This window comes from Crotalus tigris, unplaced genomic scaffold (assembly GCF_016545835.1).
Source record: "Crotalus tigris isolate CLP2741 ecotype Arizona unplaced genomic scaffold, ASM1654583v1 scf7180000018097.2503214, whole genome shotgun sequence".
NCBI lineage: Eukaryota > Metazoa > Chordata > Lepidosauria > Squamata > Viperidae > Crotalus > Crotalus tigris.
Genome location: NW_024096820.1, coordinates 617,842 through 639,973, shown reverse-complemented (window position 1 = coordinate 639,973; position 22,132 = coordinate 617,842). Strand labels below are relative to the sequence as shown.

General features: G+C 49.6%; 1 protein-coding gene across 1 annotated transcript in view; it reads right to left on the bottom strand.

Annotated features, from left to right (window-relative positions):
* NAT8L (N-acetyltransferase 8 like) overlaps window positions 1-15,158 on the bottom strand; it is a 34,146-nt gene extending 18,988 nt beyond the window's left edge. The window contains exons 1-2 of the mRNA XM_039347635.1: window positions 14,722-15,158; window positions 1,782-1,946 (exon numbers count right to left, since the gene is read on the bottom strand). Of these exons, the coding sequence (XP_039203569.1) occupies window positions 1,782-1,946; window positions 14,722-15,082 (526 nt within the window). The 5' untranslated portion in view covers window positions 15,083-15,158. The remainder of the gene's footprint in view (window positions 1-1,781; window positions 1,947-14,721) is intronic.
* Window positions 15,159-22,132: the final 6,974 nt, after the last annotated feature.

The following is a 22,132-nucleotide window of genomic DNA, read 5'->3' as shown; positions in this document are numbered from 1 at the left end:
GACATAACAACAATAACTCAGCCATGGGAATCAAGGTCACTGAGCCCAGAGCTGATAAGGATTTGGTGGGCTGGGGAGAAAGCCCGCACTTCAAGCTAATTGGGGAATGTGCTTTATGACTGTTAATTGGAGGAGTGAATTGTACTTTGCTACTTTGTGGGGGGGAGGGGAATTCAGTTTTTGGCTTTAACTATGTAGTGCCGATACTTTGTTTTTCAAATAAAAGTTTCTTTAAGGTAAACAATGCCTCAAAGTTCTTTTAAAGAGTTTCATCTGTCAGAACCATGACACGGACATTGACAAACATGGTCAGCAAATCAGTGCCAGTCTCGGGGACACGCCTTTCCTCCCTTCAGACATTCTTTCAGGCACCCGAATAGTGATGATGAAACTCACATATCACAAACTGGGGCAGCCTTCTGCCAGATGGAAAGACACGGTTCAGTCTCCATTCAGATAGATTGAACTTATAGCTTGGTTCACAAATCACTTGAACAATATTCCTAGATTTCAAGATGAAAGACAACACTTACACCACTTTTTTTTTTAAAGAGAGAAACCCTATACAGACAAAGAACTGATTAGAAGAACACTTTGGGGGTACACAAAACGCTTCACCAATGGACTACAAGGGCAATATATATATATATAAGCAGAGAGATCATACAGAAAAAATTTACTGTATTTTTTTTTCTCTGAGACAGAGTAAAATACAGTATCGTAGTTAAGTTGCTGGCCGAGAAACCCAGAGATTTTGAGTTCTAGTCCCGCCTTAGCCATGCTGGGTGACTCCGGGGCAGTCATGGTCTCTCAGCCCAAGCCTACCTCACAGGGTTGTCGTTGTGGGGAAAACATGAAGAGGAAGGAACATTGGTATGTTTGCCAACCTGAGTTACTTATAAAATCATAAAGGTGGGATAAAAATCAAATAAATATATAAATATAAGTACCAAGTGCTCTATTTTGACAAGGTATTTTAAAATACACACGCACAAACCACACAAACACACCCCTCTCAATAAATTAGAGTGACAGATCTGTTGTACAAATTTATGGTCTTGAGAATGCTGAGAAAGGCCAGACAAGGTTGAGGCTTGGGCAGGGGTCAACCCAAAGTTCAAGGTTCATCTGGAGTTGGATAAAAGATCTCAGAAGAAGGCAGCTATGGACCCTCCTCAATGGCCGACCACGTCTTGCCAAGATAGCTACGTGGTGCCCATGTAATTACCAGGGATTGAACCCAGTTGGACCAAGACTTTCCTTTCCACTTTACAAACGCATATTCCACATATCCCGAATTCGTACGGTTTTTGAAATATGTACAAACCAATTGGTTCAGGGTTTTTTTTTGTATAGGTACCCAGTATCTTCAATAATACAATCTCTAAATCTTTACCCAGATTTCTTTTTTCTTTTTGCTACAATACTTAAGATATACAGGAGATTTTTTACAGGAAAACCAAGTAAAGTCCCGTTGACTGGATCGCCTGTAGCATTACACGCTTAATACAGTGAAAGTGGAAACCAAGGAGATTTGCTAAGATGCAACTCTCAATGCTTGCATGTAAACTCGAGCACCAGCGTTTAAAAAACGGCAGAATATTTTTCCACTGTTTACATGTAAAGGCAAAGGTTTGCGCAGAAAGCCAATAAGCCCAATATTCTGGAGACACGACGGACCCTCCTGTCCTCTGCCTGTCAGGAGGACACAAGGGCAGATGTTACATTATTCACCGCTTATGGGATGGCTGGTCAGCCCCTTCAGAGCTCTTGTCACTCACCTGGGGATTTCATGTAATATTGCTCAATGTCAGACATGTCCGTATTCAGGGCGCATTCGAGATAGTTGAGGATAACTTTCCTACTGAAGTAGTACCTCAGGCCCATCAGAAAGACGGGCAAGCAGCAGGTCACCAGCAAGGACTTGGTCACAACAAAGCATATAACTATGGAGACAAGGGAGAGAAATAAACGACACCTGTCAGAAAAGAGAATGTAGCAGCGTCGATTTTGGAACACAGACCCCAAAACCACACACCTGTTTACTTGATTCGTACCCACTGCATGAAGGTTGCTTACGCAACACAGTCTACATTCCTTTCTGTCTTTCTTTGGCTAATAATAAATATGCAGGTTAGTCCACCATTTACAGCCGTTCGTTTAGTGACCACTCAAAGTTCCAAAGTGACTAATGACCGTTTTCTCATTTAATGACCGTTGCAGCATCCCCACGGTCACGTGATCAAAATTGGGATGCTAGGCAACTGGCTCACATTTACGATGGTTGCAGCATCCCGGGGGGGGGGTCACGTGATCCCCTTTTGAGATTTTCTGACAAGCAAAGTCAAGCCAGATTCACTTAAAAACCGTGTTACTAACTTAACAACTGCAGTGATTCACTTAACAACTACAGCAAGAAAGGGTCATAAATTGGAGCAAATGTCACTTAACAAATGTCTCACTGAACAACAGAAAATTTGGGCTCAGTTGGGTTTGTAGTGGAAGACTGCCCATATTAAGATCTGACCTCTTTTTTTTAAAAGAACCAAATATTTCAATGTCTGCAGCCAGCAGTGAAAAATGACTATTCTGGATCTGATCTGTGCTCAGAGACCTACCTGCCCTTCACTCACTCCAGTAAGATGTTTATTGAGATTTCTGCATTGTCAACTACTAATGTGTCTTGGTGTTGGGGGTGGCCCATGCCATAGTGCAGGAGTCCCCAACCCCCGCTCCGTGGACCAGTACCGGTCTGTGTCATGCCAGCAACCGGTTTGCACAAACAAGCGAAGCCCCATCCATCCATGGGATGCAGGCAGCACGCAAAACCACGTCCCCCCTCCGGTCCGCAGAAAAACCCCTCCCCACGGAACCGGTCCTGGTGCCCCAAAGGTTGGGGGCCTCTGCCATGGAGGGAACTGGAGGAAGTGACCGCTCTCTCTGTTATCAAACGAAGCTTAACATCATCCAAAATAGAACCGTGACAAAATTCAAATTAACACACAACATTTAATCCTGTTTCTTGGTATCTGGTCTGCACTACTTTATTGGGACCATCAAAATCTTTAGTATAAGATCTATAAAGCAGCAGAAATATACGTATCTATCTCGATTTTTTGATGACATAATGCAGCTGGGAATGCATTTAGAATTTTCTTCTATTTTTCATTTATCTTTCCAGTGCTGAAAAGGAAGTTTTTTAGGCATTCAATCATTAAAGGGCGCATATCAAATCGATTCATCGCCAACAGAATTTTGCTAAGAGCAATTGTCTGAGGTTCCGTGTCACAAGATTTACAAATCGCTTGTTATGGAGCAGCTCCCATGAAGCAGCCGCCAGGGAAGGATAGACGGTCCCGCCACTTCTCAAGTCCCCCAGTTTCGGCCGGATTTCAGCTCCCTCGGCTGCTGCCGTCACTGCGGGAAGCTTCCCAGAAGGTAACTTTGACCCAGGGCATCTGCCCCTGCCCTCCTCTGGGACGCCACAGGAAGCCCCCCCCCCCTGATCCAAGTGAGACAAAATTACTTCCAAGATTCCTTTTTGTCTTCTATAGGTAGTCCTCAACTTACAACCACAATGGGGCCAAAAATTTATGTTGCTAAACGCCACATTTGTTTTTGCCCCATTTTACGACTTTTCTTGCCGTAGATGTTAAGTGAATCACTGCAGTTGTGAAGTTAGCAACTTGGTCATTAAGTGAATCCGGCTTCCCCACTGACTTCGCTTGTCAGAAAGTCGCAAAAGGGGATCACACGATCCCAGGACGCTGGAACTGTCATAAATACAAGTCAGTGGCCAAGAGCCGAGGTGGCGCAGCAGTTAGAGTGCAGTACTGCTGGCCACTTTAGCTGACTGTGTTCAGCAGGTCAGCGGTTCAAATCTCACCGGCTCAAGGTTGACTCAGCCTTCCATCCTTCCGGGGTAGGTAAAATGAGGACCCAGATTGCTGGGGGCAATGTAAATATATATATACATTGCTCACTGGTGTACACCGCTTAGAGAGTGCTTGCACTTAAAGCGGTATATAAGTCTCATTCATTCATAAATTAAATAAATAAATAAATAGAGTATGAATCACGTGACCGTGCAGATGCTGCGGCGGTCGTAAGAGTGAAAAAAAAGTCCCTTTTTTCAGTGCTGCTGTAATGGTCACTAAACAAACTATTGTAAGTAGAGGACCTACCTGTATAGCATTTCTCCAGAATGCTATCCTGTCTCCCTCCACTCTATAAAAATTCTTTCAACTTTTATTCTTAAAGGTTGTGTTTTCCATCAGTTATTTCCTTTCTTTGAATCCGAAGGTACAATTTTCCCACGTTCTGCTTCAAGATTTGTTATTGGTAATCCTGGAATATGCTTAGCTGATGTACCTTAAAGCACAACTCCTATTCCTTGTAACTAAGAAATTGCTTCATAAATTACAGGAGCCTTTTTTTCACAGCCACATCGTATTTCTCAGCTGATTTATATTCAATGTGTGATTGAATATGGTCTAGATGTAACACAAAATCTAGCAACATTCAGGATCCTTTGTTTTGTGCATCTCTGTGTGTGTGTGATTGATTGGTGCTAAGTCAGCCTTTTTGTCCAAGTGCAAAAGCTGTTCCTGTGTTGAATTTTCCTTGGTTAAACTGAGCCAATGGTCCATTGCGTTCCATCATGCATGTGGTCCTCATTTAGCAACTACCTTACTTAGTAACCGTGTGCAGGGACAAGGATGATGAAAAAGTTAATTTTGCAACCGAACCTCTCATGTACAGCCTTGGCAGGTCTGTAAAGCGAGGAAAGCTGAAGTCAGGTCATGAGCCCAGCCGTGGTTTCATTTAGTGACCACTCTGCTTAACCCCTGAGCTGCTAGTTCCTGTTACGGTTGCTAAACAAGGACTACTGCGCTGGGTTTAGATAGAATTATATTTCTGAAAATTTGGTTATTTTTCCTAAAGAATAATTGTTTTACCTGCAAAATGAGGAGAGGTTGCTAATTCCAGAGAACATATCTGAATATTGTGAACGCACTTATGCCATGCATTTTTTAAAAAAACAAATCTTGATTTTGCAACATATTATGTGGAGATACACATTTCCTAACAACAACAAAAACCCACTACAAATCACCAAACACCCCCCAAAACAACAAAGCACCTCGAAGACAAGATAATATAGTAGCCATTTAAAAACCCCATAATCATAGTCAATTATAGGACCTCAGTTATCATCAACTTCAGCCTGAGGTATCAGCGTTTATTGCCCTAAAGCAGCCATTCCTCAAAACCAACCAATTTCAACAGGAGTCAAAAATCTGAGCCACCCAAGACAGCAACAAAGGGAAACAAAGGTGCTATAATAAAGTCTAACTTTTAAGGGCATTTTTAAGGTAATCTCTGTAAAACAGAATAAGTAGAACTAATCCGCCAAGCAAAAGTGCATTGAGATGAGATATTAATGGCTGTCAAAAGAACAAGGAAAAAAAACATATAAATCTTTGGGAAGATCCAAAAATTGAATGTCTGAGAATGTCTTTTTCCATTTTGGGGGACTTTTCTGGAAGGATTGCCCAAAGATCTCCATCGATGGGGCAGGATTATTTGGGAGAGAAAGAGATGGCCCTGCATGTCCTGATGATAAACGACACTTTGAGAGGGACAAGCAATTAGAAGACCTGATGTCAAAGAGTCTTAGACGCTTCCACAAAACGAGTCCCAGCCACGTCCACTTGCTCCGTTTGTGACAGCTGCAGTTTCTGAGGGCTGCTGAGTGACCCACAAAGTCCTAGAATTCCGGACCTCAGAGGCCATCCAGAACCACTCGGTGTTCAGAGAGGGTCCCACTTGAGCATCTCTGACAGAGGGTCCTGCAGCCTCTGCTTGAAGACGGGAACTGATACGGAACAGCCTGTCCTGCTAGCGCAGGAGTAGACAGACAGACAAACAGACCATCAGGAATAGGCAATCTTGGCTCTTTTATGACTCATGGACTTCGACTCCCAGAATTCCTCAGCCAGCCATGCTGAGGGGAAAGGGAGAGGTTTCCAAGCTGAGCCAGGCTGGCTCAGGAATTCTGGGAGTTGAAGTCCACAAGTCATGAGGGGGCCATAGTTCCCCCATGCTCGCTGAGGAATTCTGGGAGTTGAAGTCCACGAGTCATGAGGGGGCCATAGTTCCCCCATGCTGGCTGAGGAATTCTGGGAGTTGAAGTCCGCAAGTCATGAGGGGGCCATAGTTCCCCCATGCTGGCTCAGGAATTCTGGGAGTTGAAGTCCACGAGTCATAAAAGAGCCAAGGTTGCCCACCCCTGTCCACGAGTGTATCAATCAATCAGAACACAGCTGGAAGGGACCTTGAAGGTCATGTAGTCCAACCCCCTGCTCAGGCAGGAAACCCTATACCATTTTGGACAAATGGCTGTCCAGTCTCTTCTTAAAAACTTCCAGTGTTGGATCATTCACTGCTTCTGGAGGCAGGTTGTTCCACTGGTTAATTGTTCTGTCAGAAAGTTTCTCCTTAGTTCTAGGTTGCTTCTCTCCTTGGTTAGTTTCCATCCGTTGCTTCTTCTCCTGCCTTCAGGGGCTTTGGAGAAGAGCTTGACTCCCTCTTCTTTGGGGCAGCCCCTGAGATACTGGAAAGCTTCCAGACTCTGCACCATCCTGATAACCTTCCTCTAACTTCCTCCACATTTGTCCCTGCCCTTTTTGAAGGGACCAGAGAAGACTAGATAATTACTCCCTGTGATCAAGACGGGATGTTCCCGTATCCAGACCCAGGGTGGGATTTGACATGTTATGTTTATATTTCATATGGTCACCACGGCCACCCAGGTCTCTTTCAAGAGTCTCCCCCATCTTACACTTCAGCCTGACACTTCCCTACTCAGAATCTTACATTTCTTCTTTCTTCAATCTCATCCTATTTATTTCGGCCTCTTGTTCCATCCTGCCCAGATCTTTTTCAATCTTCTTCCTGTAAAGTATTAACCTCCTCTTCCAACGTTGTGTTATCTGCAAACTTTTTAAAGCAATTTTCTCGTGTAAGTCATTAATGGAAATGTTGAAACAAAGCTAAGGACAGAATCCGGTGGTGGTCCACGTTCTATTTCCCCCCAACAATTTCTTGGCAACAGATCCATGCTGGCTCCTGTTATTTCTAGCATACTTATCCAAGCATTCACAAGCCTGCTGCTTGATAATCTGTTCCAAGATCTTGCCTGAGATCAACACGGAGGAGTTGCCAGGATCCCTCTTTCTTCTTTTGACGATGGGGGGTGACATTTGCTCTCTGCTGTCCTTTGAGAACCTCTCCAGGCCTCCCGGGGTTTTTGAAGATTGCTTAAAATATTCCATGGTCGCCTCTGTTTCTTCAGTACTTGACGATGTAATCCATCTGGGCCAGGAGACATAATGGAATGGAATGGAATGGGGTGGAGTAAAATAGAGTAGAGTAGAGAACGAGAAGAATAGAGTAGAATGCAGAGTAGAATGCAGAGTAGAATGTAGAATAGAATAGAATAGAATAGGAATAGAATAGAATAGAATAGAATAGAACGGAACAGACAAGAACAGAATAGAAAAACAGAGTTGGAGGGGACTTTGGAGGTCATCTAGTCCAGCCCCCTGCTCAGGCAGGAAACCCTATTCCATTTCAGACAAATGGCTGTCCAGTCTCTTCTTAAAAGCTTCCAGCGTTGGAGCATTCACCGCTTCTGGAGGCAGGTTGTTCCACTGGTTAATTGTTCTAACAGTCAGGAAATTCCTCCTTTGTTCCAGGCTGCTTCTCTCCTTGATGAGTTTCCATCCAAGTTGCTTCTATGACTTGAATTGACTTGAAGTCATTTAAACTAGCTAAATCCCTCTTACTTTCTTCTTGTCTGTCCTAGGCTGCACTTCCTTCCTTCCCTCCCTCCATGCCATTATCAGCTATAGTTCTATTTTCCTTCTGAGAGAAGGTCAGAGCTAGAATTTTTCACCATCACCCTTAACTTTCACTATTCTCTCTTTGGCTTTGTTTTTTATTTCCAAAGAACATTTTTTTTTTTGTTATTTTTGCATCTCTGGCAAATCTCAGCTTATTCTGAGCTTTACCCTTTCTGACAGAGTTCCTACCGTTTCTGGAGCCCATCCTGAATTATTGATGTGGTTTTGCTATTTTCCATCCATTTCCTCTCTGTGTCCTTTTTCTCTCTTATTATTTTAGTGAACTTGGCCTGGATCCACCCTGGCCTCTTTAAGTTTCTTCCATTTCCCCCCTCTTCTTACGGGGACTGTTTGTGATGGTGCCATCAGTATTCCGTTTCATAGAATTTCCCGTCTTTTTACACAAAGTGTGTTACAGTCACTAAACTTTAATGTCAGTATGGTACATAGCTGACTCAAGAATTCTGGGAGTTGAAGTCCATGAGTCATAAAAGAGCTGAGGTTGCCTACCCGTGCCCTAGGGTATATAGGGTATATCCTACCAAGAAATGGCCAGAAAACTGTTACCCACAAAATTAGTTTAGAAGTTGCTTTGATCATTGTAGTTGTTACCCAAAAAATCTAGTAAAAAGGCAGCCACAGAAAACTAAGCATATCATTTCCAAGATAAATTAACTTTACCCAGAACAAACTCTAATCTGGTGGATTATGAACCCAGAGTGCCCTACCTTTCTATGAGTTTACAACTTTCTTTCTCTCCTGGAACCATTTCATTTCAAATTAAAGTTCACACTTACATGCCAACATGCTGACCCTTTGATTAATTATTCCCAGTTTAGGTTAAACTCTAGATTGGATCAGCCATGCCAGGTTGGATAGGATAGACCTCCTCTATCCTTTTCTCAGCCAGTCCCACTGTGGCCTACCCTACTGGTCCACCAGCACCTTGTCTTTCCATGTTTTTGTCCCTCTCCTTAGCTGTTGCTTATGTCTCTACGTGTTATCAGACCACACCGTCCTTCCTTCCTTCCTTCCTTCCTTCCTTCCTTCCTTCCTTCCTTCCTTCCTTCCTTCCTTCCTCCCTCCACCAATGTTCCCATATAGCATACCCTTCCAAACTGCCCATCCAAATCTTTCTGGACCCTCCTTCCTCATTCCCTTGACCACATCAACATATTATCAAAATTAATTATGAAAAATTAGTTCAGTACATCCAGGAACACTTCAGTCATGAATTATTTCAAGTCTGCAGAAACATTTAGACCAGACGGAATTGTCTATATTTTAAAAAAAGACCAACCATCAGATTATCCCTGTAGTGGCTCAGTGTCCCTCATTCCAGTTGCGTTTTAGTTACCAACCGGAAGTCACCAGCATCTCCAGCCGGAAGCCACTGTGTGTGGGCCAGCCTTGAAACGGTTTGCTCAAACGGGTGGCGTGGCTCCCCAGGCTGCGTAGGCAGCTCAGGTCAGGAATTCTGAAGGCAACCGAGCGTGTATCCTTAAGTCAGCCGGGTCTAGGGGAAGCAACAAGTGTAAAATGGAGCAGAGACACCTGGGCATCTAAGGAGGAGACCTCTGCTGAAAGAGAGAAGAGCAAGAAAGCACCAAAAAGTCCAAATAAAAAAGGAGCACCAGATAAACACACAGTCAGCAGGAAGAACTCCCAAGCATAATTCGGTACGGAGTTTAAAATAGCAGAGCAGAACCACCGAATAAAGAGATTAGTTACACAGCAAAGGCGAAGATCAGGACCAGGTTCACAACCCTACCTCAGCCAAGAAACACAACATCAGAACTCAAAGCTCCTTACAAACATTGTTTTCCACCCAAGGCTGCTTTAATGGAGGATGTTCTCCACCTTGTGCCAGTCCGACCCGCCTTCAGCAACGATGGGAGCAGTTTTAGAGCTCCAGATCTTACCAGAGCATAAGCCCTCATTCCCAGCCAAATCAAGGCCAAACCGCCGAAACATCAGTTGCGATTCAAGCCGTGTCCTTTCACGCTTGGGTTGTGGTGTCGCAGGCAAAGTATGCAAGGGCAGAGAAACAAGGTTAACCCTCGTCTCCAGCCCCGTCTCCACCTACGAAGTCCGTGCCAGAAAGCCCAAAAACGGGGGCTTATGGGGCAGAGCAGCGCTACAAAAAGGGAAGTCTTTAGCCCTCGGGAGCAAGGGGGGAGGGCGTGTGAGGGGCGGGTTCAAAATACACCAAGTAGGGACAATAGCGAAGGAGTGGACGGAGTCATGTTTTTCTTCTCAGGCGCTGCTAAATTCAAAGGGGTCCATTAAAAGTAAACCTGGCGAGATTCCGGACTGATTATCATTAAAAGACGTATTTCCTACACACGCAAGATATGGTCAACTGCCAGATGCCAGCCAAATATAGATAGTCCTCAACTTATCACCACCATTGAGCCCCAAAATTCCTGTTGCCAAGTGAGACGGTTGTTAAATGAATCACTGCAGTTGTTTTAAGTTAGTAACGCAGTTGTTAAGTGAATCTGGCTTCCCCCGTGGGATTTGCATGTCCGAAGGTCGCAAAAGGGGATCCCGTGACTCTGGGATGCTGCAGCCATCGTAAATGTGAGTCGGTGGCCAAGCGTCTGAATCTTGTTCACGTGACCCTGGGGATGCTGCAACCGTCATAAGTGTGAAACTTTTAACTTTGTAACTGGAACTGTTGCAAGTTGTGGACTAACCTGTAACTGGTTAAATTTCTGGAACTTTGGGATTTCGGTCCCTGCTAATCTCCTGAACCACAACCAGGACACTGTGAAAGAGGCAGCCAGGCCTATTGGTTAAAGAGCTGGCTAGGACTGGGGAAATTCAGACTGAAACTGGATCACCAATGGAGGCTCACTGGATGATTTTGGAGAAATCACAAGGTCTCAGCCTCAACTACTTCACAGAACTTGTGATTTTTTAAACAACAACAACAACAGAAGTTACCATCTTGAGCTCCTGCAAGACAATCTAAGCTAATAAATAAGCTTAGCCCACCTAAATGTATCTGACTGGCCATTGGTAACACAAAATATTGGATAATATGGGCCTTTGGCTTCATTCATAATCCCCCTTATAGTAATCTAAGCAACCAAGGCTTTTTAAAAAAAAATTAAATTCTGTCTAAAAGCAAAAATATTTCTTAAATCAAAACAATAAAAATAAAGTATCTCAACCTCACTAACTTTAAGTTCTATGGACTTCAACTCCCAGAATTCCTCAGCCAGCTGCATTAAAGTATTTTATTTCAAAAGTGACTGAAATAAATTTTATTTACAGCCAAAAGGCCCAAAGTCATTAAAGTATTTGAAACTGGTACATCATCACCTTCTTAACACTCCAGCAGCAAAACTAAAACCTCCCTGTCTAAATTGATCAATCCAAATGTCCTCTGTTTCTCTCATAGTTCCTATTTTTCCTGGTAATGCAGAAAAGTTTTTTTCCCTGTAATCTTCATTCTATTCTTCAGCTTTTTTTTCACTGCATCATCCTTGTCAGCACTTCCTTCTGCTGCTGCTGTGTATGTCTATATAATACATGCCCGCCCTTTCAAGAATGTCAATGCTCATTTTGAGTTAATTTTCTAAAAAGCCCAGATCGTTCTTTGAGTATCAGCGCAGGCATATATATGCAGACAGTGGAGAAGGCTGGCACCAGCAGCGTTTCGTATTAGGAAACTGGTCAAAATAAAATTCTGAAACTGCCAATCATGCAACCAGCTGCTAACATCCATCAGAATGAATCCTAATTATTTACCTTGCAGTATACTCTGCAAAACTGGCCTGTGTATGCAAACATTCTCTTTAACAACCCAGTCTAGATAGACACAAAAGTGTGAAGCTCATTCTGCTGCATCACAGCCACACAGTAGCTGGTTAAATAAGCTGCAAGCCGCATTTGGACAGATTCATTATAAAACTTGCTCGGTTTGCTATGACAGAAATTCAGTGAATTTCCAAAGGTCAGTTCATTTGGCATTATAATGTTTATTTTATCCCTGATTGGTTTTTAAGTCTGTCTTTTAGTGGCTGTAAAGCCCCTTCTATCTCTCTTGATCAGGTTAAATTTTGCAGAGAAGAGGGGCTTTGTGTAAAGCAGAGGCGTTGTGGCAGTTTGCCTGTGAGGAACGCAGCGAAGTGGACTAATTCAGGGGGAAATTATTTATATAATCATTTATTACAAGGGGCTTGTTTGGTACCTGCTTCCATATACTCTAGGTAGGTGTAGATGGATAGTTAAAACGGCAATAACAGAATCACAAAATCCAAGCAGCCCCAACAGGACAAGGTTCCATTCAAATCCAAAACAGAGAGCCCAGCTCCGAATCAGAGCAGTCATGCAGCAACTGTTGCTGAAACTTAATTAGACCTTCTTAGCCAAACAGCCTTTGGGGTGCCTCACAGTTGTTTGGCTTGCCAATTCATTTGAAGAGGCGGAAGGAAAGCAGAACAGATCCTCAAAACAGAGACTCTGCCAAGGGAAAGTCCAAAAACACCCTTCTCAAGAACCCAGGCTTGAGCTCAAGAACAAGCTAGGAAACCTATCCCTCTTGTAACAAAAACATCCCCAAACAACGTTCCTACACGAACAGTGTGGCTTGCTGCCGAAGTGCAAAATACTTATTTGAAATAGAGAATACCCTTTTCTTTATCCTTTTATCATCCATGAATTCTGCCTCCAATCAACCATTTAATTTAATGACCATCACAACCACAGCATCTAGATTTAGCGAAGAAATCTTCAATTCTGGCTGATAAGCGGCTTGTTGCTTAGTGATTTTTTATCATTCCACGTTGGCACCAATGCAGACTTCCCTTTCTATGGCTACAAAGCCAACCCAAAGCGTGAAGGCTCAGCATGGCTATTTTGATCATCAACCCAAACCTCTCCTGGGCATCTTTCTTAGGGTTAGCACAGGGGACTGACTTGCCCAGAAGGAGGACTTCAAAGCTGCTGCACAGAAGCTTCATGTAGCTGCGGCTACTTCTTTCCATCCTGGTGGAATCCATTTTAAACCGTTTGCACAAGCTCCGTAACCTTCTAAGATCTTTAACCGATTACTTTAAACAGTTCACTCACTTATGCTAAAGTTACAAAAAGAGTTCAGGACAATATTTGAGAGTTCTGGCTCTTTCCTTCAAATGTCATTTATTTCAGAAAAAACCCTCTGGAGCAGTGGTTCTCAACCTGTGGGTCGGGACCCCATTTGGGGTCGAACGACCATTTCACGGGGGTCGCCAAACAAGGCTGTCCGCCATTTTTTCCCCCTTTTCTTTGGCCACGCCCCTGGCACCCGGTGATGTATAAGTGGTTGGGGGTCACCACAACATGGGGAACTGTATTATGGGGTCGCGGCCTTAGAAAGGTTGAGAACCACTGCTCTGGAGTACTACGTACCCTTCTGGCCTGCAAACTCTGTTGCTTAAGAAAACAAAATAAAAAAGTTCATTTTTAATTTCTTTTCCTTTTCTTGAAATGGAGGACCCGTGCCAAATCCCTACATAATTTACTTGCTACCTGTTAGCAGAACGCACGGAAAACTGTCCTGATAATAAATAATAAAACGAAGCTAGATAAAATCTTGGACTTTCTGAAGTGCGAAGACTTTACTTCACTTCACGGGACCCTGAAGTAGCACACAGACGATGCACTACGTCAGTGTTTCCCAAACTTGACCATTTTAAGGCATGAGGACTTCAACTCCCAGAATTCCACAGCCAGCAATGCTGGCTGTGGAATTCTGGGAGTTGAAGTCCACATGCCTTAAAATGGTCAAGTTTGGGAAACATTGCACTACGTCAACAAACCGTACCACCCACATATAATTTTTAAACTGGTAACCATTCACAATCTTTCCCTGCCCATTAAGTAACGTGCATCGGTCCAAGCGTTTATGACTGGCAGCACGGTTCGACTGGGGCTTCCGGCACAATGTCAACTTCTCCGGCATAAGCTCCGCTGGGCTCCAGAGCATCGTTTCTCAACCTCCGCGAGTGGGAGACGGTTGACCTTCCGCTCCCGCCCGTCCTGAGCTGGCTGAGCTTGAGAAGCGATGCTCCGCCGGGGGGTCCAGCCTTGGCGACTTCAAGACTTCCGGCTGGCTGGGGAATTCTGGAAGTTGGAGTCCACGAGTCCTGAAGTTGCCGAAGTTGAACGCCCGGAGGCGCCTTCACCGCAGCCGGGAGAGCTTCCGCCTCCCTGAATCCGCCTCTGCGGTGAATCGGGGCTAGTCAACCACGGCAACTCCGGCTCCGGCCTTCCTTCCCCAGCCGGCCCGGCCAATGCGCCTGCGCCCGCCCGCTCCGCTCCGCCGCTGTCCAGGGTGCTGAGCCCGACGGCCCCGCTCCGGCCTTGCCGCGCCGAGGCGGGAGGCGGCGGGGAAAGCCGGCCGGGCGCCGCAACTGCTCGGCCAGAGGAGCCCCCCGGCGCCGGACCAGCCGTCCTCGCCGCCGGCCCGGAGGTCGCTCGCCCACCGACCCGGCGCCGACCGCCCGCCTGCCTCCCTCCCGCCCGCCTGTCGCGCCCCGCCCCGCGCCAGCCAGGCCGCCTTGTCCCCGACCGGCACGTGGAGCCCCGCCGGCGGCTCCGCCTTCCAAACCTCGCCCGGGCCGCCCGCCCGCCGCAGTGCGAAGTCTTCCCGGGCTCGTCCGCCAGAGAGGCGCCGGGGGCTGAGCGGGCGAGGCGGAGGCAGCCCCGGAGGACCCCGCGGCGCCGCGCCCCCCACCAGCCGACCGGCCCGGCCTCGGCGCTTTCCCGGCGGGCGCCCCCAGCGCCGTCCCGGCCCGCCGCCGCCCCCGCCCGGCCCACTCACCGGCCACGGCGGCGTAGAGCAGCTGGGCCAGCGGCTGGTCCTTGAGGCCGCGGAAGGCGGTGTTGGGGATGCGCTCCAGGATGCCCTCGTAGAAGATGCGCCGCACCGCCTCGCTCTCCGCCGGGTGGAAGGGCCGGATGCCCAGCCCCGCCGCCCCCGCCGCCGACGCCCTCTCCCCCGGACCGGCCCCGGACGCGGCGGCGGCGGCGGCGGCGGCCCCGGGCGGCCACATCTGCGCGGCGGCGGCAGCGGCGGGGGCGGCCAGCAGGCGGCTCTCCTTGGCGGCGGCCCCGCCGAGCGACTCGCGCTCGTCCGCCACGATCTTGGTCTCGCAAACCATCTCGGCGGGCGGACAATTCATGCAAACGGGCCGCGGGCGGAGCGCGGGCGCTGCAGAAGGACCGCGGCGGGAGCGGCGGCGGGGCTGGCGCGGGGGCGGCGGGCGGGCGGGCAGGCGAGGCGGCGGCGGCGGCGGCAGAAAAGAGCTCCGCCGCATTTTGGGGGAATTTATAAGGCAGCCGCGGCGCTGCAGTCGGGCCCGCGCTCCCCCCGGGTCCTAGCGCCCCGCTCATTGGCCCGAGCGGCCCCCGCGCGCTCGCTGGTTCGCCGGCCAGACGGGGGGAGGCGCTCGGCGGGGGCCCCGGGACCCGCCCCCTCGCGCCCTCCCGGCCAATGGCGGGGGCTCCTTCCGCGCGGCCGGGCGGCCTCGGCTCGCCCGGAGGGGGGGCGGCGCCGTTGCTGGCGGCGATTCCAGACCGGGGCGTGGCCGAGGCGGTCCGCCCTGTGGCGCACGTGGGCCGGTTGCCCTTTGTGCAACGCCCGCGCGGCTCCCGGCTCTCCCGCAGGAGCTCCCGGCTGGGCGGCCGCGGCTTCCCTCTCCGCCTCGGGGCGCTTCTCCGCTCTGCCCTCGCCAAACGGGGCGCTGAACGCCCGCAGGGGACGGTGACTGGGCAAAGCGAGGCGGCCGAGGGTGACAGGCAGGGCGGGGAGGCGGCCCTCTGACGGGCGCCTTGCCCTCTCCAGCCCAGCCCCGCCAGGGCTCCCGGGCAGCCGACGGCGCTGGCTCGGCCTTTGCCGCCTCAGGATGACACGGCAGAAAGTTTTGCTTTCTGGACGCCGCAACTCTACGCAGCTTCCTTGGAACCCGGGCCCTGGCAGGCCGCGCGCCCCCGGGCCCCACTCCGGCGCCCCCGCCCCGCCTCCCCTCCCTCCCCGGGGCCGGCTGAGTCATTTCCCCACTGCGGTAGTTGCGCAGGGGCCACCCAGCCCCCTCTGCTCCGCCAGAGCCCCCCCCCCCGCCGCCCTTGCTCCGGTCCGGCCGAACTGCAGAGCGCGGCGCCCCCCCAAGACGGCTCCGGGGGGGGAGGCAGCGGGCGGGACCCAAAAAGCTCCACAGGGTTCCGGTCCTCGCAGCTGGCAAAACTGCGTAACCCCAGCGCTCTCCCTCCCCCCCCCCGAAGCATCGGGGATCTCCGCGGGATCGCTCCAGCCTTTAGAGAAGCCCGACGTGCGCCTCTCGACCGAGGAAGCCGGAGGTGCGGCGTTCGAGCGCCGGGACCGGAGTGAGACCGAGGTGCGGCTCATCCCGGGCTTGGTGCCGTCTACCGACCGGAGGGAGCGCCGCTCCGTCTGCTGCAGCGGGGCAGCGGGCGCGGGAGGGGGGGGGCGAAAAAGTTGGTCCTGGCCGGCCAGGGAACCGCGTGTCCGGCCTCCTTCCCCGGGGAGGGGGGGCCGTCCCCCCAATTATGCCCCGCTGCCCACCGGGAGCCCCGATGCCCGAGGGAAGGGGGGGCTGGGACGCTCCCAGGGGAGGAAGGAAGCGGGACCCAGGCCGGCCCTCGCTTCGCTCGCAGCCTCTGGAGCAGACGGGACGGCCCAACCTTCGGGTCCCCCCGCCCCCATCAGCCCAGGCGTCGGCCTCCCCTTCGGGCAGCCCGGGGCAGCAGCCCCAGCCCCCCCCCCGGAGAGCAGGGGACGGGGCGGGGGGGCGTCTCAGGATGGTCGGCGGCGGGGGGGGGCTAGAGCAACTCCGCCATTGGGCCGACGCTGGCCAATCGCGGCCGGGGCTATTGCCCCCCCCCGGACCAGGGAGGGGGGAGAGGGCCGGCTCGACAGCTGCGGCGAAGCAGGTTGCGGAGGCTCCTCCCCACCCCGAGGAAGGCCGATCGGGCGGAGGGCCTCCCCGCGGGGACCGGCGCCCCCTCCCCGGGCGGAGTCTGTGCCGTGAGGGCGGCGGGCGGGGGTCGCGGCAGAGGCGGGCCCAGGGACCGGCTGGGCTGAGCTCCTCGCGGAGCCGAAGGCCGGGAAGGCCGCGGCGCCCGAGTCTCCAATCCGCCTTGCAGGAGGGGCGGCCTGCTAAGCCGGCCGGCCCGGCCCTCCAACCTTAGCCCGGGTCCCGGGGAGCCCCCCAGGGCAGCGGCGGCCTTTCCCACCGGCCCGGTCGCTTCCCTTGCGCCGGGATTCCCCCCCCCCGAGTTCTATGGGGGAGGGGGAGCGGCCCTTTCGAATTGCGACGGGTGCGCCCGCCCCTCCCCCTCCGGGGGTCCCTCCCGGGCAAGGTGGAAGGGCGACTCTTGCCCCTATGACCCCCCCCCTTTGTGGCTCTGGCTACAAAAGCGGGTCTCCGTGCGAGTTTAGGGCAGGGGGGAAGAAATCCTCCCTGCGGAGGGTCAGTGTGCGGGGGGGGGGCTCGTACTCAGCGCTCCCCCGCCCCTCCCTCGCCACTCAGCTCAGGTTCCCACCCGGTAAAAAGGATGCTTTCCTTCCAGGAGGCCTTGGGAAAAGGGCAGACGGGAAAGGGCGAAGATCCCCTGGAAGTATAGCAGCGAGGCTCAGAAGGCAGAAAGAGAAGGAGTGAAGTCTTTCCTCTTTTTCATCCTCATCTCTGTCCCTCTATCCACGTATATGACACATACATTATCTGTCTCTACATCCATCCACTATATTTATTTCTGACTGCCTCTCCCTCGCACCCTCTCTCACACACACATGCACACTTAGAAGCTGCCCATTGCCTTCACAGAGCAACGGATGATTATCGAAAGCAGAACAATGTAAAAAGTATGTTGAGTTAATTTACATGATGCATTTTATGCTCGATTCGTACTGTAAACTGGGAGTTCTACTTTTGCCTTAAGGGAAAAGCCAGCCTGGGGACTTAGGGCCAGTTACTCTCTCGGCTTTAGGAAGAAGGAAGCAGGGGAAAAACCACTCTAGAGAAAGAAAGGATGCTGAGAAAATTACAGGGATTTGGCCAAACGGTTGTGCGTATTTTGAAAGCACAAAATATGATATATAGAGAAGTTCAGGCACGTCCCTGTGACGGCCGTAGTTCATCAAGGATAAATGGCCGGTTGCTTCATTGTTTGGGAACTTTTAGTATATTCTACATGTTCTGGTTTTACAGCAAATTCTGTCAACAATTGAATAATGAATGGGATGAGATGTAGGCTGTAATTAATCTGGAGTCTCAAATTATTTACTTTTATTTTTTATCCTGTATTTATTATTTTATAAATAACTCAAGACAGAGAACATATCCACCAACACACCTTTCTCTTCTTATTTTCCCCACAACAACCCTCTGAGGTGGGCTGGGCTGAGAGAGAGAGACTGGCCTAAAGTCACCTGACTAAGGCGAGACTACAGACTGGACAGCCATTTGTCCGAAATGTTGTAGGGTTTCCTGCCTGAGTAGGGGGTTGGACTAGATGACCTCCAAGGTCCCTTCCAACTTTACTATTACTACTACTACTACTACTACTACTACTACTACTACTACTACTACTACCAGAACTCTCCATCTGGTTTCTAGCCTGGGGCCTTAACCATTGGACCAAACTGGCCCCAAGGGATTTGCAGAAGAACTCCTGTGTTATTTGGTTTAAATAAAACATTGTTTTGTTTATTTCAGAAACATTTAACCAGTTGCTCAATTGAAAAAAAAATGTCCAAAGTGTCTCACGCAGATTAATAGCCAAATTTATAATCCAGCGATGGGGGCTCTGAAACTGCTGCTTAAAGGACGAACACGGGGCCCACTTAGACGGAAGCGAAGTCTTCAGAAGGAAGAATCCTTTGTTCTGGCCATTCCAGATTCCACGAAAGTGGACAATTCAAGAACAGGTGGTGATATTGCCTTGTGGGGGGGGGAACACTTTCACCCGGAAAACCAGCCCCACCCTTTGTAGCGAGGATGGAGAGATACAGATGGCAAAGCAGAGTTTGACAGGGAGATGTGGGTCACACAGCCCTGGCATTCCTTGCTACGCTTTGAGACTGGTTTATATCTAGCTCCGTTAACTGTTCATCGTAGAGTTTTGCCTCCAGCCCTCTGATCATCTTTGTTGCTCTTCTCTGTGTTCTTTCCTATCACGGTGACCAGAATTGGATGCAGAATTCCAAGGGTGGCCTCAATAGTGCGGTATAAAGTGGTACCATCACATCTGGTGATCTTGATTCTATCCCGCAGCTCAGCCCCAAACCCTTTATCTAATTCCAAGCAGGTGCCAACTGTTAGTTGAGAAAGTTCCTGTGCATGGGCTGTTTAGCAATAAACCAGTTTAATTGGACGTGATCGTTTGCATCTGACCATAGATAACAGCCAATAGCCAGCTACATCCCAGGCCACCAACTTATTCCGCCTACGTGAATAGTGGAAGTTGCAGACAACTGACCATCAAGCGATGCTTAGATCGGTTTTTCCCCGGAGGGAACTCAGGATTTAACCGGCTGTGAAATGATTGGGTCCAACTATTCAATAGGATAATTTGTGCTGGAGCTTCTGAAATGACACGGAGACTAACGAGCGCTCGGGGCAGGAGAAGTTTAATTTATGTACGATACAAGTGACTGGAAAGTGCTATCGAACAGTGGCCCAAAGTGTTTCAAATGGGAAATTTGTATTAATCAACGGATTAAATTAAATCTGGTCCTCCTCGGAGGCAGAGCACGTGTCGTGTAAAGGTCGCTGCTGTTTTGGATCGAAGCATTTAAACTGAGATCATTTCAAATGTTTCCTTTGCACCAACAGCCCTGCTCTTCTGACATCGGGTGACGGAGGATGGAATACCTGGTATATATTCTTATTTCCGCTTTCCCTAAATGACATCCCTAGCCAGCAGCAATTCAGGCAATGAGTTTTTTTTTTCTCCTGTTAATGATGGTTAAGAGGATGAATAGACTTCTATTTCCTTGAAATCTGTTGGATTGAATGACTGCCAGGGCAGGCCAGCTCCCTAAGTCCCGACTTGCACCTCTGAACTGGAAAAGCTGAATTATGTATGCTCAGCCGCACGACGCGGAGCCGGTGTGGCGGCCTCCGTTTACAGAACATCTACAGGTGGTGCTCGGGTTACAACCACTTGTTCAGCGACCATTTAACCTTATAATGGCGTTGAAGGTGAGGGAGTTATGACCACTTCTCAGACTCCTGGCTGCGGCATCCCTGCAGTCAGATGGTCAAGAATTCTGACATTCCCAGCCAGGCTCCCCATCAGCAAAGTCAATGGGGAAGCCGGCAGGAAGTCAGAAGCCATTATCATGTGATGGCCCCACTTAATGACCGGCGCGGTCTTCACTTAATGATGGCAAACGGGATTGCTGGTACTGAGCAGTGCAGTTACATGACGCCACGCATTTATGCCGTGTCGCTTAGTGACTACAATTCCAGTCCCAACAGCTTGTAAAAGGACGACTACCAGTTCCAGAAATAATTTATTTGCAGTATGGGACCGCTAATCTACTGCAAGTTCTCATTTCATCAGGAACATTTGAGTCAAGATCCGACTGAGACTTCTATAGAGTGAAGTCCGTTTCCTAAAAGACAGGCAGACCGATTCTCTTCTCTGACCGACCTGCTTTACGGCTCGGAGAGATCTTCTCACCAAAGATTGGAAAGAATTTGGTCACCCGCCGTTTATCAGGTAGTGCTCACTTAACAACCCACAACTGGGACCGGCCATTCCATCGCTAAGCAATGTGGACATTAAGCAAAACATCGTGTGACCACATTTCCCCCGTAGCCGTGAAGCAGATCACCCGTGGGGCTGCTACACGGGAGAGTGTGAGCGAGAAGAACCCGCACAAAAGCTCCCCTCCCTTGCCAGGGCTGCCACTTTCTCCCCTAGCAGGAATTGCCAGCCTCAGTGGACCCCCTCAGGGGTAGCGCAACTCAGTTGAGAGTTGGGATGACCTCTGGCGAAGCTCAGGTGGCCAAACCCCTCCCCCCCAGGCCCCTCTGGCTAGAGGGGGAGACGAGAGGGTGTCCAGGTCTCCCGCAAAAGAGACATCCTGCAGAGACGACATGGGGTCCACGACTCACAACAGTTCGTTTAGTGACAAAGTTACAACGGCATTGGAAAAAGTGACCTACGACCGTTTTTCACACGACCATCGCAGTCTCCCCCAGGGTCACGTGATCAACATTCAGACGCTTGGCAACTGACTCCTATTTATGACGGTTGCAGGGTCACGTGATCTGTTTTTGCGACCTCCTAATGAGCAAAGTCGATGCAGGGGTGGGGGGGGGGAGAAGCCGGATTCCCTTAACAACCGTGTGCCTATCTTAGCAACTGCCGTGATTCACTTAACAACTGTGGCAAGCGAGGTCATAAAAATGGGGCAAAATTCACTTAACAAATGTCTCACTTAGCAACAAAAATCTTGGGCTCAATTGTGGTCGTACGTCGAGGACTGCCTGTGTGTTTTTTTTTTAAAAAGCTAAAGCTCAGAACGAAGGGAGGTTAGCAGAGGCTAAGAAAAGCCCAAACTGGTTGTTTTTTTAGAACTTCCAAATAAAGAATCGGCTTAATGAAGATGGCAAAATGCGAGCATGGAACCGAAAAAGGCAGAATGACTCACCTCTTATTTTGCTCGTTCTTTTACAAAAAAATTACGCTGCAAGGAGCGAGAGAAAGTGGCTGGGTTGATGCTCAGGATCAATAGAGACAGGATCAAGGAACACCGTGCCATTTTATTTTACGTTTTATTGCTCTGGGATCAGACGAGGCTGGGAGAGAACCACAGGGCCCTCTGGCAGAGTCTTTCTGTTATCGTATCATCTGTGAAGATCCGGAAGAAGCGGGGAGGGCTCGGGCGCCAGTAGAGAACCCGCCTCGCCCTGACCTTCCCAAATGGCCGGTCCTCGTTCAGTGACGGCCACGCTTGAAAACCAGGGGCGACTACCAGAAACCAGCCTGGGCTGTTCCAGAAGAGACCTCCTTGCTCTCGCTATTTCTTAAAATTAGGCATGTTTAGTAGATTGGAGAATCCGTGGGTGTGATATACTGTATTGCCATTCCAGCCAAATATTCAACAACATGCGAGGTATTTGTACCACTTTGTAAAACCCTGGTGAGGCCACACCTGGAATACTGCAGCCAGTTTTGGTCACCATATCACAAAAAAGAGG